The sequence below is a fragment of the Drosophila ananassae genome, chromosome 3R (assembly GCF_017639315.1).
Source record: "Drosophila ananassae strain 14024-0371.13 chromosome 3R, ASM1763931v2, whole genome shotgun sequence".
NCBI classification, from domain to species: Eukaryota; Metazoa; Arthropoda; class Insecta; order Diptera; family Drosophilidae; genus Drosophila; species Drosophila ananassae.
The window spans coordinates 25,907,773-25,924,290 of NC_057930.1; the positions used below are offsets into that span (position 1 = coordinate 25,907,773).

General features: G+C 44.5%; 1 protein-coding gene across 1 annotated transcript in view; it reads left to right on the plus strand.

Moving 5' to 3' along the window:
* LOC6497628 (insulin-like growth factor-binding protein complex acid labile subunit) overlaps positions 1–16,518 on the plus strand; it is a 45,702-nt gene that overhangs the window by 25,734 nt on the left and 3,450 nt on the right. Inside the window, exons 4-11 of the mRNA XM_001961640.4 lie at positions 11,270–11,402; positions 12,891–13,091; positions 14,234–14,361; positions 15,022–15,165; positions 15,237–15,341; positions 15,419–15,545; positions 15,635–15,831; positions 15,943–16,098. Coding sequence (XP_001961676.1) covers positions 11,270–11,402; positions 12,891–13,091; positions 14,234–14,361; positions 15,022–15,165; positions 15,237–15,341; positions 15,419–15,545; positions 15,635–15,831; positions 15,943–16,098 — 1,191 coding nt within the window. The remainder of the gene's footprint in view (positions 1–11,269; positions 11,403–12,890; positions 13,092–14,233; positions 14,362–15,021; positions 15,166–15,236; positions 15,342–15,418; positions 15,546–15,634; positions 15,832–15,942; positions 16,099–16,518) is intronic.

The following is a 16,518-nucleotide window of genomic DNA, read 5'->3' on the forward strand; positions in this document are numbered from 1 at the left end:
TGTAAACGGTTTCGGATTCGGCGACATCAAAAGGAAGCCCAATAAGGAAATCCAATATTTGACAGAGCGGCGGCATTAATGCTCTTTGCAACTAATTGATTGTCGGGCTCACAAAAACCGCTGTCGAAAATCCACTTGAATGGATTTGCGGTTGCCACCAAAATAACATAGCGCTGAATCCCACACAATTAGCCCACTCGAATATATATTTATTGATCTGTTTATACACACTTGACAGATTATTTGGATAGTCCCAAGGGGCTCTTAATGTCTAATCAAATATGAGTAGGGCAAGGTTGTGAGGGCTATACTTTGCTTGTCGCAGAAAGTGCAAACACATTATGATCCACAGGGCTTATACGCAATATGAGATATGAGAATGATCCCCACCAGAGATCCCTGAAAGGCAAAAAAGAAGGAGTTTGAATTTTTCTGCGATCGAAATGAGTGTTCCGCTAACCCGCGGCTTGGCTTTCGCTTTGATTTTCTAGCCTGAACAAACAATGCGGCCCACGCGGCTTATGCGCAATGCATAGACGTCAAAGTAAATTTTGCGAAATTCCGCTTGAATGGCGCACTGATGACGACAACGGATGGGAATAGTGGTGGAAAGTGGAGCCTGGGAGAAAGGTACACAGAGAACGGAAAGTGGGAAAGAAAAACTTGAGAGGGGAAAATGGGACAAAAAAAAATGCTGTCTGACTCGGTTACAGCGCAAATCGGTAAATTGCAAAAACATGTTGCCTGCGTGGGTGTGGGCATAAGGCTCCTTGATTGTGTTTTGGTTGGCAGCCTTGCTGTCGTTGCCGTTGAATGACTGATGAATGAGCTGAAGTGCAGGCCCCGAGTGTAAGACTTTGAGCATTTGAGTTTACGTCGACGATGGAGAAAGGCATGCAAACAATGCTTCCAAAAGGCAACAGCGGCGAACGGGGCGGGTGGGAGTGCTGGAAAAGTGGTGAGCGGAAAATGGGCAGAGACAGGTCGTGTTCTCGTCCTCGTCGGGGAAATGACTGGTTTAGAGTGAGTCCCCAGTCAAGGATATCTCACGTGTTCTCTGGTCCAAAGCTCTGGCATGCCTCTTTGCTAATTAGAAAATATTTGCCATCGCGCAGCAGCTTAATGGTAAAAAACCAGTCTGTCAAAGCTTCAAGAGAGTTATTTAAATAAATAGTTTAGTAGCAGTCTGATTAAGATCAGGACTATAGGAAGCTGAAAAGTTGTAATGCAAAGTGGTGAAGAATTTATTCACGGATCGGTAACGGTATTTTGCTGAAGAATCCAATGAAAATTGGCCCAAATAGAGATAGACTTTTCTGTGGACGGCATAGGCCATACCCTCTTGTCTTCCAAGAGACCTCCAGGGAAAACTTGACAATAATATAAAAAAAATTACGACGGAAGGTTTTACCGCAGTTTTATGGAGAATCGTTCTTCGAATTGTTTAAGGTATTCCGCTCAAGGATCAGGTAAAAATTGGCCAAGATACAGACTTCGTTATGGGCCATATAGGACATACCCATGGCTCCCTAGATTTCCAAGGGAGCTCCATGGAAAAGTTGAGCAAGAATCGAAAAAAATTATAATGAAAGTTTTTAATGCAGTTTTATGGAGAATCACTCTACAAATCGTTAAAGGTATTCCTCTCAAGGATCGGACATTAATTGGCCAAGATACAGACTTTGCTGTGAGCCATATAGGACATACCCATGGCTCCCTCGGTTTCCAACGGGGCTCCATGGAAGAATTGACAAAAAAATTACAACGAAAGGTTTTAATACAGTTTTATGGAAAATTGCTCTATAAATCGTTAAAGGTATTCCGCTCAAGGATCGGATGAAAATTGGCCAAGATACTGACTTCGTTATGGGCCATATGGGACATACCCATGGCTAAAAAAAATGTCAATGAAAGGTTTTAATGCAGTTTGACGGAGAGTCGATTAATAAATACATCAAAGTATTCCGGTCAAAGATATGATGATAATTGGCAAAGATATCGAAGTTATTTTGAGTCGCATATGGCATAGCATGCCTTCTGAAAAGTCTCACACATATGTGGGCGCTTAGAAAGCGAGTTAATTTTATAAATCGATAGTAAAAGAAATTACGCACTATTCCGAGTCCCACCTCTTTTTGAAGTAGACCTTTAAAGGGTGGGACACCCAAAGGCCCACACTCTCCTGCGCCAAGCACACATCATAAATAATTACATTTTGAGCGTCGACTAAATTGAATTTTTAATCATTATGCGAACAGCAACCCCATCGCCGGCCCATATCTCATAAAGTGACTCATAAAACGAAATTACTCGCATATATCAGGGCATTTGAGAGCCCAAGGAATCTGCAGTGTGAAAATGTTGGAAAACAAAAAAGAAGCGCAGACTAGAAATGTAGTTTTTAATTAAAACGAGCAGCTACTTAATGGCCAAGTTGACTTCCCTCGCTGTTAACACTTCCCTCGCCAGCAGAGTCTTTTCGCTTTTAAGGCACTTTCTTTAAGCGGCAAACTTACACGACTGAGTGGGTTAAAGGACGCTTTAATGGGTGAATTGCCGGTTTATAAGGGACGAAGCCTGCGGTGCGGTTGTTGCCATGCCATCACGCGTCTGAGATTGCACTTGCCAAAAGCGGAATGAACAATGGCAGCGGCGGGATTTCAACTAAGTCTGAAAGCTTTAAACGCGCCCTTTGACACATTCTCCTGGGGGGATGTCAGCGCAGCTGGCCGGGGAGCTGGGGCAGACACCAGCATTATTGGCGCACCGCAGGCACCACATGGCGTATGAGCAGCGTTATGCCATTTGCCATTTACCATTCGCCATTTACCAGGCATTCAGCCTTGGCTTATCTGTCCAGCTGCACAGCGACTAATAAATGTGTGTAAATTAGTTATCAAAGTCAGGGGAGAGGGGCTGCGGAAGGGTCCTACTGCTCTTAATCATAAACTCGCCTTAATTAATACGGCTTCTCAGATGCCCGCATTATGTCTGCCAGCTTAGAGTTGATTAATTTTTTTCCGAGCAAAGCCACTTTTGCTTTAAAGGTGGTCGGTGGGACGATGGAAACAAATGGCTTTCCAGGATGAAATTAAACGGCTTGAAAAGATCAAATGTTGGCTCAAAATAAGTCATTCTCATAATATAAAACGCAGTGCTTTAATTAGTCAATTGTTCAACTCAAAGCATTGGCTGTCCCCTTTCAATAAACTCGTCAAAAATATATATTAAATAAATTAAAATTAATTACACCATTTCTGGCGCTTGTCAAGCACTTGTGACTGGATGCTTTACTCTCTACTGACACTCGTCGCCCATCGGAATAAGGCCATTAATCATTTTGTTTGCGATAATTTATGCAGTCGGAAAAATGCCACAGATGAGTTTCGAGGTCCGAGCTCTTTATTCCCAGTCTGTCAAAGCCCGATTCAATTGGGAAATTATTGGGAAATCCTCGCAAATTAATTCAATTCAAGGCATCCTCCCTGTAAACGAGAGAAACTAAACGAGCATTATTTGGTGTATCCTGGAATTTTCCCTCGAATTTGCATCTACCCTCGAATAAAATGGCTACCCAAGTTGCTGTCCCGGCTTATTATTTCAATCCATTGGGTTGTCGGAGGGCGGCAGGATTGAAGGACGGAATCGAGTTTGGGCGGGCAGAGTCAGTCAACCGATGGTGACCTGCTTTTTGTGATCCCGCTGCCCTTGCCGTTGGGCTCGTTATGGTATTTTTGTTTGAGATGCCGTGAAAAGAAAATATGTTCAGAGGCAGCTGAACAACCAGTCTCCCGCTTCCAGGGGTCCTGTGCCCAGTGTTGTGAATGCCTTCACTAATTTATCAATGGCAAACATTTTTGCAGTGGTAAGTAATATTTTGTTCTGTTCGGCCTGCCGGAGAGCCGAAAGCAGGCCAAGGACTCTTAAAGCCTTGTCGCATCGTTTAATATTTATAACAATTCAGTTGTGAGGCCACGGCATCGGACGCATTTAACTCCTGCCGACAGGCTGTCACTGAGCAGCTTTTTAATTACGTTTTCCGAATTGCAAGGACATCAATCCTCCTTCGTTCCCTCCCAAATATTTGCCGCATAACATTTTTATGAGACATTTTTCCATTAAGATTCCCTTTGCCCCCGTTGTCCCCGCCTTAGCCGGTGCTGTGTGAGTGTGTGTCACATTGTATTGACTTTTAAACACATCAACCGCAAATACCGCATCGGATATATGGGAAAACTCAATCAAACTGTTAATCGACTTGTGGCCCGACAAACGCCAGGAGCATCTCCGCCATCTTTTTCCAGCCTCGGGCTCCGACTCGGGCTGTGGGGCCATTCGTGCGTGGGTGCAGAAGCAGCCCCCTGGATGCAAGGGTGCCCGTTACCCTTTTGATTGTTTTTCCATGAATTTTCCAACCATAAAATGTCAATAATATGTTTGCTATTGGCACTCCAAACCCCCGACCTCTGATTCCTCCGCATCGAAAAATTCCGCATGTGTTTGCTCTGCATTCGTGGTCGCCTGGTGGTATCCATTTCATTCATTTCAGGAGTCATCATCTCTCTGTGTGTCATGTGTCCTTCGTCCTCTGTCCTCCGTACTCTGCTCCCCACCTGCTCAATGTCAATAGGCAATAATAAATATTGAAACGTGTGGCGATGAAATTGAACAGCTTCAATCAGTTGGAGTGAGTGGGCGATCGGGGTTAAGTGGATAGGCGCTGATTTGATGGAGTCTCAACAAGTCAATTCCATTAGCCCACACATGACCGGAAAACGATCTAATTTAAGCCGAATCCCAGAGGACAGAGAGTGATAACAAAATACTGGCAAATATTCAAAACTAAGAAATCCTTTTCAACTAATTTTGAGTGACGTTGAACACTTGATCTAATCAAAATGTATTTTTGGTTGCATGATGAATGAAGGAAATATTTTATTTATTAATGTGCAACGTGTGGCCAGCACACATCACTGGTGTCGTTAAAGAGAAAACTATTTATTTCACCCATTAAATTAAAAGCCTTAAAGAGTCAAAGCTGTCTGATCTCGGCCCGTCCTGGGCCAAACGACTTAAAGACTGTGATTTAATTGGAGTGACTTGCCGTCGCAAATAAGTTACAGACTCCGGGAGTCTGTCTCTCCCGGAGTGTGTGTTTGTCTAGAGCTGGGAATGTGGTTGGGAGATAGACGGCTTAGTCGACAGAAGAGACACACACAATCCAACTCCTGGGCGGCCGCCCCTCTGTGGGAAAGTGATATAGGGAGCTGCTCCTTTTGTGTCCTTTTCGAGGTGAGGTTTTGTGCGCCCGTGTTTCTGGCGAGGGCCTTGGCCAAATGAACAAGCGGAAACAATTAGCGATGTAGCATTATTTGTAGCACGCTCCACCCCAGGCCCTGGCTGCCGGCCTGTAATTAAGAGTCTCATTAAAAAATGATAAATTTAAACATCATCTACAATGAGCCGTCTGCAGTCTCGAGTGCTTCCCTGGAAGCCAAGCAGAGCTTAATGGGAAAATTTGCTTTACCAAATTGAAGGACAAGGCAAAAGTTTCTCCGTCCAGCAACTCAAATAAAACAGAGCAACAAACGTATTGAAAGATGGAAGCAAAAGTCGCCGTTGAATCGGCAAATTGGCGCCCTTTAACCCGAGCCAGTCTGACAAATAAAAAAGTTCTCAAAGGTCCAACTTTAAGTTGCTGTAATGCAAAAAGTTTTCCGGAATTCCGGTTTGCCGAAACCCGCTGCCATCAGATAATCCTTAAGAGCATTTTGGGCTCTGAATAGTGGATGTCTTCGGTGGAATCAAATATTTTTCACACCTGCCAGAAAATGTATTTAAAACATTTGCGAAATTACCTTGTAAAATTCATCTGGCTGCCGGGCAATTGAATAAAAATAAATTCCACCCGGTGTCCGCGGTCCACTGTCTGCTGTCAGCTCAAGTGGCATTAAAGTGCATTTAAAATTAAAGCCTCTCCAAACAAACGCACATCAAAAGTGCATTAAAATAAATCTGGGCATTGTGAATGGGAAGCGGCGAATGTAAACGCATTCCAGGTGCGAGGATAATTGAAAGTTAAGCGAAGGGAAGCGGCTGCGTTTAATGGACCTTTTAAGTTAATCAACTTTCTTTTAATTCAATCAACTTACCATTAGCACACCATAATCCGGCGAGTGTACTCGGACTTCTCCTTTAATTCTGTAGCATTTGAAATTCAATTAAGGTGGGCTCTGAAAAGCGGGCCCGAGACAATGCGCCCACCTGGCGTGAAGCGTTAAAAATGCAATCAGAAGGCAAACAAAAGGAGATGATGCCGTAGCTTCACCTGTAACTGTGACCATGACCAGGCCCCGCCAGGTGAGCTCCACTTCCCGCCCTGCTCACATCGCTCTGTACCTGACGGGTAAAGAAATCCGCGGGCAAGACGATGGCGATGACGATGTCGTTTGTGCCTCGCCAGTCGGTCAGTGGAAAGTTAATATCTCGCCACGCTTTGCAGAGTGAAACCTAAGACAGCCTGGAAGTGGTAGTGAAGGGTTCTCGAAATGACAAGTACAAAAATAAAATAACAAAGCTGAAAGGAATCGGGGGAAGCTGGCCACACGCAGTTGAAGTGAAGTTGGAGCTGGTGAAAGGAAGACGGATTCATCGAAAATTCCCTTTAATGCCCTCGAAGACCAATATGGTTGTAGAGTAAATTGGAATCAATATCTTAAGGAAATGGGGAAGACTTTACACTGGAAGAATAGTCTGATAGAAATTCATAATCATTCTGAAACAGAAAGTATAAAACCTTATTATAAATTCCTGAAACTTTCCTCAGTGCAGGCACAGGGCAATCACTGTCCCTTCGATATCGGTGGTCAAGGTGTGCGTGGAGGCGGGGACACTAATCCCTGTTTTAGGCATCATTGCCTCTAAAGATTGCTGCTCATTTGCCGTGCCTAATTGGCCAATGTCAGCTTAATGTCGTCCCCTCCGCTTGGCTTCTGCTACTGCTGCTGCGTAGACACATGGACACACTTCCGCATGGGGCACCCACACACTCCGCCCAGACACACACACACACTGATACAGACTTGGAAACACAGACACTGACACAATCTGTGGGCTCTGTGGGTGTGGCCGAAACTAATCGCATTGACCAAATGACCCAAAAAACAAGCGACAAAATCTGCAGCTGATTGCACACACCCCGGGGTTAGCCCCGGACATTTTATATATAAATTTCCTCGTGTTCACACAGAGGCAATTACATGAAAATTCTCACATTTGAGTGTGAAAATAAATCAAGGAGAATACTCTTCTTTTTGGAGGTGTGGGAGGAGACTTGAAGAAGAGCAGGTGGGACGTGCTGGTGCTGGTTTGTAAACAACAATTGCACCCGGGCAATAATCGGGCACGTGTGAGTCATGGCCCTCATTCCCAATATCCCCAAGATACAGATGTCCCTGTGTATCCATAAACGACAATTTGGTTTTCTCATGTAAATCCCCGGGAAGGTCGTCGGCGTGGCTTAAAGCTCTTCAGCGGTTTGCCGGGGCTTAGCTTTATGTGAGCCCGGCATGCGATGTTGGCCAGCACGTGGCCAATTCCATTTCCCAGCTACATCCACGGCTCCATCTCCAGTCTTGACCTGATGCCTGCTGCCTGCTGGCTTCCGCCTGATACCGGGCCAAGGATGCCAGCCACCAGGCTTCTGGCTCCTAGTGCCTGGCTCTTCGCTCTCATGCACCGCACGTTCTGCAACTAATCGCTCAAGTCTTTTATATCCTGCGGCAGGCAAGGATAACGGCGACGAAAGCGGTTCGAGGAACACTTTCGTGACCATGCCGGCTTCTATCTGGCTCCTCGAAGCTTCACACTGAAATCAAATATGCATCTACTTCTCCGTAATAATTATAACATTAATATTAAGCACTATTATTGTGGAGCATTTGGTTCAGATTTATGACTTATGCTCTATTATTATACCCAAGCATAGGACACAATTTTTCCTAGTGTCCTGTGCCGAGGCATAATCACGCATCGCCACCACCACTTTGCTCAATCCCGGTAGCTTACTGGCAGCCGGGGGCCTTTGGAAATTGATAAAAAATGCTCGTCATAGCCGCAACACACGAGGATTGCAAATTGCTTAATTTATCCGAAGGACATGGAAGTAAAATATTATTTTTCAAGGCTCGTTACAAAATGCGTTGGCATTCGTTTAAGATTTCGCTCGATCAACAGTTTTGGTTTAGTAAATCGCCAAACATTTCTGCGTCGGCCCGTCTTTATAAAGGCCATAATTCAACAATTCCACTCTCATGTGAAAGGGGGGCCATAAATTAAGTGTCCTGAGTCGAAACATCAGAAACTGATGTATGAAATATTCGCCGGCTTTAAAATAATTTGGCGGCACACAGCACAATAATAAAAAACAAATCTGCAGACGGAAATAATATGTATTATATTGTAATATAATTTCTCGAGCGTAAATCTAATTTATCAATTTATGGGGGCCAACAAAAAAAGGCCAACGAAATCACGCCAACCGGGTCCGAAAACATTTTGTTACCAACTTTTGCTGCGAAGTTCCACGGGGAGAGGCCGCAGTGAGTGTGTGTGGTTTCTGGAACTTGGTTCTCGCCTCTGTATATATAAACGTGGCCGGGCCTTGCAGTAATTGGCAATAAATGTGTTCATGAATTTTAATGTTGCCCTCGTCGGTCAGCCAAAGGCGCAAATCGGCCACGCCCAGCAGCGGGCATAATTCATAATGCTATGCCAGATGTTTCGGAACGTTTTGTTTCTGATTTTCTTGCTTTCTTTTTGGGGGCAAAATTTAACGTAATTTGATTTTGCTCCCTTGGCAAGTATTGAGATTTATTTGGTTTTGAATCGGTCCTGGGTCTGAGCCGTAGGGCTCATCCCCTCGGCTCTTTTTAGCAAATTTAATACCGTTCGTCGTTCAGCTGGCCGGCAAATGAGAGTTTATTGTGTGTGTAATTAGAGAATGGCTTACTTACTCCAGCCACTTCCGCTGCGACCCGGAGTTGCTTTGATTTATCATATTCAATTACAAGAGCAGCGAACGTATTAAATGCCACATCCGTCGTGGGGCACTGTAGGCGTATGAGTAATTTCTGCTTTCCTTAGCCATTCTAGGCTTTTGTTTCTGTTCCTCAGGAGTGCTTCCTGTTTGCCTTCGGAAAACAATATTGTTGCCAGCGCTTAAATGGGCAGAGCGCCAACCATGTGCTGAAAGCCGATATCAGCAACTACTCTGCTCCGGAGCGCCACTCGTTTCCTCTTCCACAACTTTTGGCGGCTTCGCGTGCGCCATCTGCAGGCAGCCCAAAAGTTGGCCTAAAGTCCAAGTGGAGCGTGTAGGACGTCAGCTGGCTGGATGCTGTCCCGAGTCCGGGAGTCCGGGTGTCCGGGAGTCCGGGTGTCCGGGAGTCCGGGCGCATCTCGCGTGCTCTTAGCCATCGTCTCGGGTGGCTAACGAGTCTGGCAGATGCTGATTTCTGGGCCATCCATCTCTGACTGTTGGTTTAACCAATGTCGATGGAATGAACTTTTGAGTGTTTTGCTGCCGGGGCTTCCCAGCCTTGACAATGGAAACAAGGGCGTTTAATTTTGTTCCACTAATCAAGGTTTCTTCAATTCTAAAGCTCCTACTGAAATGCTTGTTTCGGCTGTCAAGCGACCACTGTAATGCATTTGAGACGTATTTACGGCGCACATTATTTCCTAGGTGTGACACCCAATTTGAATTTAAATTCCTGCCTCGAGGCGCTCGTATGCGAAGGATGGATTTATATTTGGGAGTGCGCTTGCTTGCACTGCATACATTATAAAAAACTTCCATTTTTGAATGCAGTTTTGGAACTTTATTGTGAGTTATGTGCCATGTTAAATTGAGTGTGAGAGTGCGAATAAAGAGTTAAGGGTGTGTATAGTAGTGCTGGGGGAACTTTTCGCCGTCTTGAGTGGAAAAAAGTGTCCTGGCAGGCCGAGCTGTGGCGGAGGCTGTCGCAATTTTTCACTTTTACCGCAGCAACTTTGCAGAAATATTACTCAGCCGGGCCCAGTGGCAATATCCTGACAACAAATCCGGCACCAGCACAATGCATAAGGTGCCTACGATGAGCCAGAAACTTGACAGTTACTGCCAGCCAGACAACTCTTTCGGCCTCCTGCATTTTTCGCCCCAAAAATATGTAAAATGAAAAATGTGCTCCTGCACATAAATCCTGAGGCTTTCTCATGTCCTCCGGAATGTCTGCAAGAAAAGCCGACGCGTCCGCATCCAAGCCAGCCGAAATTTAATTTCCCAATGCATTTCAGATCTTGGCTTTTAGACAAATTGAAAATGGTTAACGTGACACTGAAAGAAATTCATCGAATATATGAAAGTTCAGAAATATTAATTTTTGGAGGTTGAAACCTATAATCATATTCTGTTTTTTCCTTCGTCGTTTACGGTAAATATTTTAAATCTCTTTTTTTTTGGGACGCTGCTTTCTAACCACAATGTGCTGCGGCTAATTTATGCAGCACGTTGGACTGCATCGGAACCGCAAGACCAACACCGCACTTTATCGCTGGCCGCGGCGCACAAGTGTCCCAGTGTCCTGCCGGTGGCGACCACAAATCACCGAGGTCAACACGGCGTATACACAATACCCTCCCCAACCCACAATCACAATCACTCCTGCCCCCAAAAACAGAACGAATCTATGTAACAAAACCACTAAACTTGCTGTGCACGTATGGAAAACAAAAAAATTGTGTAGCACAGTGCCAGGACAAGTGCGGGAGCAGCTGAAACCATGTCAACATGTGACACCACGTTGATTTTAATTTGAATGGCTCTTCGGCGGGCGGGAGTTAGTTAGTTAGTGCATCGGAGAGGTCTGGGCATCGCGGTTTTATATACAGATTAGCAGTTGTGGTGATTGAGGGCAGAAATCAAACAGATAAATAGTTGGGAGGATAGTGTAAGATACAGGTTAGGATCTAAGCTTACAGGAATCTCGTTTCTCAATAGGTCTTTCCCTGCATGTCAATGTCTACTAGCCTATATTAAAATATTCATTGCCAGACTCCCACTGGAAACACTGACCCACAAAAGACAGTCACCACTAATTGCATTCTCTAACCACAGCCTGAAAAGAAACTGAAGAAAAACTGAAATAACTTTGCATCTCTCCGGTTCTTTCTTTCTTTCTTTCCATTTCTTTGGACTTCAACCCATTTTGCGGCCTGTCCCCGACAGATGCTGTTCAAGTGGCTGCTGTTCAGCCTGTGCATAATGCCGGCGATGTTCAGCAACACGAGGAGGAAATGCCCCATTGAATGCCAATGCAGCATGGACGACTTGGATCGTTATCAGGCCATCTGTACAAAAGGTAAGTGGCGCAATAAATGCAAAAGGCGAAACCAATAAGGACACGGGACTACGACTACGGCGGATGAAAGAAGAAAAATGGGGGAAACCGTAAGCGCTTGCAAATTATGCAAAATCACTGAAGGCGGGGACGTGGGTCGTGGGACTACAACCCACTCTGTTGGATACTATCATAATTACAGTTCCAGCGGTGCGATAAGATGCTCTGATTTGCGCAAATTCCCGGCACACACGCCATCCACGGACGAGCATGTGGATAGGGATGAGGAAGATCCCCCGGACATTACTTTTAAAGCTCCGGCCATTTATTTTCCTTAAATGTCTGACAATTTCAATTTGTTCAACTGTCATTTGCCGTCGACGCTGTGGCTGGGGATTTTTTTTTCCAATTTTTTTTCAGTTTCCCCTCCTAGCTCATCTACTTTTCTTTGCACTCGCCCACCCTCACCGAAAATCTATAATTTCAATTTAACGCTTGTTTGGCCAGCACACACATCGTAGGTCCTCGAATGGCTTTGAATGCGGAGCTCCTGTCGATTTAATTTCAATCCAGAGACTCCAGAAGGGCTTTTAATTATTGCCAAGACTTTAACTGAGTTGGGAAAGAGGTGATGGGACCTAAATTCATATTTAATCAAAACTTTGCAACTATTCAGAGCCAGAAACATGAACCGCTTTAAAGGTTTTCCCTGCTGCAAGTCTGTGGGCAATAAATTCTACTAATATTCTCTAAGCTGCAATTTGTTAGAATTCCCGCAGCTAAGCTAATGAGCAACCCTTATCTTTTGCTTCAACTATGACCCCGCCGAACAAAAAATAATAAACAAAAAACTCGTAAACAGAAGGCTAGCTACAAAATAAAACTGGGTGCGCGTTAAAATATGTTACAATCAGTGTTAATGCTCAGCATTTTTATGAAAATTCCCGCAGCGTGCTCAGCCAACAAAATAAAAATATAAAAAAAGAAGAAACTGGTGTAACAATGAGCGCATTATAATGCAACTTCACCCTCAGCTATTTCACATATATACTTATGGCCGGCAAACCCTGCCATGCAAAATGCATAAAGCCCAGATCCGAATTCAGAAGCCCCAGCTATGGCACAATGGAAAGTGAGCGAAATGTTGAAATTGTGCTGCATACAAATGCAATGTTAATGGTAACTGGGATCCGTTTACTATAGTTGCTAGTACTTGTAGTTATTCGTAGTTACTCGCAAAATTCTAAATAGATGCCATGCCAATGCCCGGCATTGTCCGCACTCCAGAAAAAGGTGCACCCCCAGGTTGGGTCTGCAATTAATGATCTTACGGCCGGGTCACGAACACTGGGCGAGTTTTATTTAAATTTGGGACTCAACTTTTTATTTGCCGTGTAATTCGTGGCTTACAGCCGTGGGCACAATAAAATTAGTTCAAGTGCTGCGGCCGGGCCACTCGACCTCAACTAGTTGTAACTGTTTGCATTTAATTGTATTTTTATTTCTCAGGTGGCCTGAGCTCCCTGCTCTCCGCCAACGAGTTGGACGTCGATGTCAAGGTTATTATCATCGGAGGGCCCCGCAACTCCATTACGATTGGCCCGGCTCTGAGACAGTTCATGAAGCTGGAGATCTTGCGGATAACAGACTCCAACCTGCCGGCCATCGGAGCCGAGTCGTTTTGGGGCCTCAAATATCTGCGGATATTAGGTGAGTAATCAATCCTTTACGAGGCCGAGAGGCTCTTAAATTCGCCCTGATACACATAAATCGGAAGGAAGGGCAGCGATTTCAATTTAAGCAGCTGCTACGCGCTTTTAAAACCAACTCGCTGATACGCAAATAATATGGGAACTGTCGGGGGCGAAGGACGAGACGAAGCCATCCATTTGTCCTGCAGCCTCGTAAACCTGAAATGCAAACGCAAATAAAGCAGCGGACGCGTTGCAAAACGTTAAATGAGCACACCAGTGGCAGGCCGAGAAAGGACAACACAGGATACAGCAGGACTTACAACAGGACGTACTAGGGTCGTTTACATTTCTTATTTATTTTGTGCGGGGGAACTCGTTAGATTAGTTGATTTCTTTTATGAATACCTGGGACTTTGTTAGTCTAAAATCCTCAATACTGAATTTTAAATTAAATTCTCAAATTTTAAGATAAAGGGCATTTAATCTTCGTCACTGTGCGCCTTGTGATGGTTGTCTTGTCAATAAAATTGAAATTGATGCGCCAAACAGCAAAAAGCGCCCGAAAAATAAAATAAGATTGTGCTGGTTGGCTGGTCTGAGGTCCTGGAGGCGAAAAGCAAGTGTAAAACCCAATGAAAGCAATGCTCCGATATCGTTGGGGCTTTAAACTTGTTTATTTGTGCTTTATGTACGCCTCCGCCTCCCGCTGGCGGTTTACAGCTTCTGCCATGCCCTGCCCTGTCCTGCCCTGCCCTCCAATTATTTACATGCCCGGATCTTATTTTTTGGAGGAGAGGCAGGTTCCCCATGTTTTCTGGCTCGCTTCAGCCAGAAGTTACACATGCTACAAAAACAGAGCTGCAGCTAGCTGAGCATTTTTTCCGCCAGCGAAACAATTGGCATTTCTTTTGCCTTTTGGTTTCCTTTTTCCGTTTCTATTTAAATTAATTTTGTAGAATGTTCAAGGAGGCGTGGCCTTGCTTCGGGCTCTCTGCTAGACAACGGGGCGTATGTGTAATGTGTTTTGAGTTTGCTTTATGCGGAACTTGCTTTTAGTTTTCCGCGAGTTTCAGCGAGGACCCTTTAAATTCGATCCCCTTTACAGATATTTTATTCCTCCATATGTATTTACTTTGTATCTCTGGCTGTCACCTGCAGATCTGTCGAAGAACAACATTACAAACATCACGGAAAACAACTTTCGCGGCCAGGACAATTTGATTGAATTGGATTTATCAAAAAATAAAATATTACGCATGGCCAGCTCGACGTTTCGTCATTTGACGGTGAGTATAACCGATATCCTTTTGCTTGCCAGTCTGTCCGATGTGGAATCTCGTAACGTATTTTAAAGCAATGTGCACCATAATTAACAGAAATATCATTCGGTCGCAGTTATTACATCCCGCATCAGCCGCAACTTGTATCTCAGAGATGATTGCAATTTTTGCACGAGCACATTCGGCTTGTAATAAATTGTGTGGCATTTTTAATAGCCTGGTATTGGTGGTGCTTTTGCCGCGACTGGTACTGCCGGGACTGAAAATTCGTTCCTCCTGTTTTTTGGGCCAAAAGGAAAAGTTGTACGTGCTTGAATTTAAGTTCTTCTGGTGTACTTTCCCACGGAAGTGCCAGTGCACAGAAGTTAGTAGTTTCGTTGTCTTCAATTTGCTTTCGATTTTGTTTTCCTCTGTGCACTGCGCCCAGGCGACTTCCTCTCCCACTTTTCCGCTTTCCACTTGCCACTGCCACTGCACTTTCAGTTTGCAGTTGCAACGCTTGCAACTTTTTTGGCAGTTTCCGGACCGTGCCCTGGCAGTATTTGCCTGATTTATGAATTATTAGCTGGAGCTGTGCAGCATGATCATAAAATATATTATTAATTCAGTGCGTGCCGTAATAAACTTGGTAAATTGCCCTCTTCTCCTGCACTTCTCTTCAAATAGGATCTGCGACGTCTTAATTTGGCCGAAAACTCGATTGTGGAGCTCGTGCAGCGCAACTTCTTCATGCTGAGCAGACTCAAGTATTTGGACCTGAGCGGAAATCCGCTCCAGGATTTACAGCCGGATGTGTTTCGCGATGTGTCGGTGAGTTGCATTTCGTGTTTGTATGCTGAAAGCCATTGCTAACTTGGCTTTGAATTGTTTTGTTTTGCCAGGAACTCAAAGTACTCAAGTGCCGCAATTGTCAGCTGAAAAAAATCAATCCACAGATGTACAATTTATTGCCGCTTTTAAGCGAATTGGATTTGGGACGCAACGAGGTTTGTCTCCGCAACTTTCTTTTTTCCTTGCGCGCCCTTTTGAAGAGTTTTTCCAATTATTTTCTTGCTTCTCGCAGTTTAAGTTCCTAGACAAGGACGAGTTCAGGGATGTGAAGCGACTCACCAAAGTTCTTCTGGATGGCAATCAATTGTCCGTGGTGGTGGACCAACTCTTTCGGATGCAGAAGAGTCTTAATCATTTGGGTGCGTCACACTCATCCCATCTTTCCTTTAAAAACTCCCAATTCCTTTCAATTTCTTTATTTCCTTTGGTATCCTCTTACTCTTTACAGATTTATCGTACAATCGGCTGGCCAAAGTGCCCAATGACTCGTTTCTTCAGCTGACTAATTTGACATTCTTGGATCTGTCCTACAATAAATTGGTGCGTCTCGAGCCGCAATCCATAAGAAGTTTAAGCAATTTGCTAACCCTCAACATAAGCGGCAATGTGCAAATGGATCTCAGAGAAATGAGAGAAACCTTTGAGGTAGGTCAACAGTAGTACCCATCTTATGATTTTCAATTATCTATATTTTACTATAATTTGTCGTTGAGCTATTTCCTTACTTACAAACCTATACAAACCTGTTCTTTCCAGCTCATACCCCAACTAACCCACCTGGCCATTGCGGATATGGGCCAAATGCCTGTTGGCCTTCTACACCCCTTCAAGCAGCTCAGGTATCTCAACATCTCCGGCAATTCCTTGAACAACACAGCCCTGGAGGTCATAGATCCCTGTCGTGAACTAGAGGTAAGTCAGTCACTGCTCACCTAGGCAATAATTCTGAATGAAATGTCGTACGGAGCACACCCATTTAGACCGGAGATCTATTGTCCAGTGATTTCGTATCCTTTTCGTATGTAGACTGTTGATTCTTTTCTAGCCAATTTGTAGAATATTTCATTGTAAAACATTGCGACAGGAGGGCACAGCACAACACAGTACAGAACCATTACTGGAATTGAGGGACCCGGAATGGAATGGAATGAACGGGACAGGATGGGGGTATTTGCAGTTTTCGTTAGCGTTTGCCATTTCTGTTTATACATTTCTGACAACAAGCCAAAGCCGTGGCTTTATATCGCAACCCACCCGGAGAACGAGGAGGATTCTGTTGTCCATCTCGTTCCCCCGTTGTTTGTCACCCCATGTCAGTCATTCTTCCCGAAT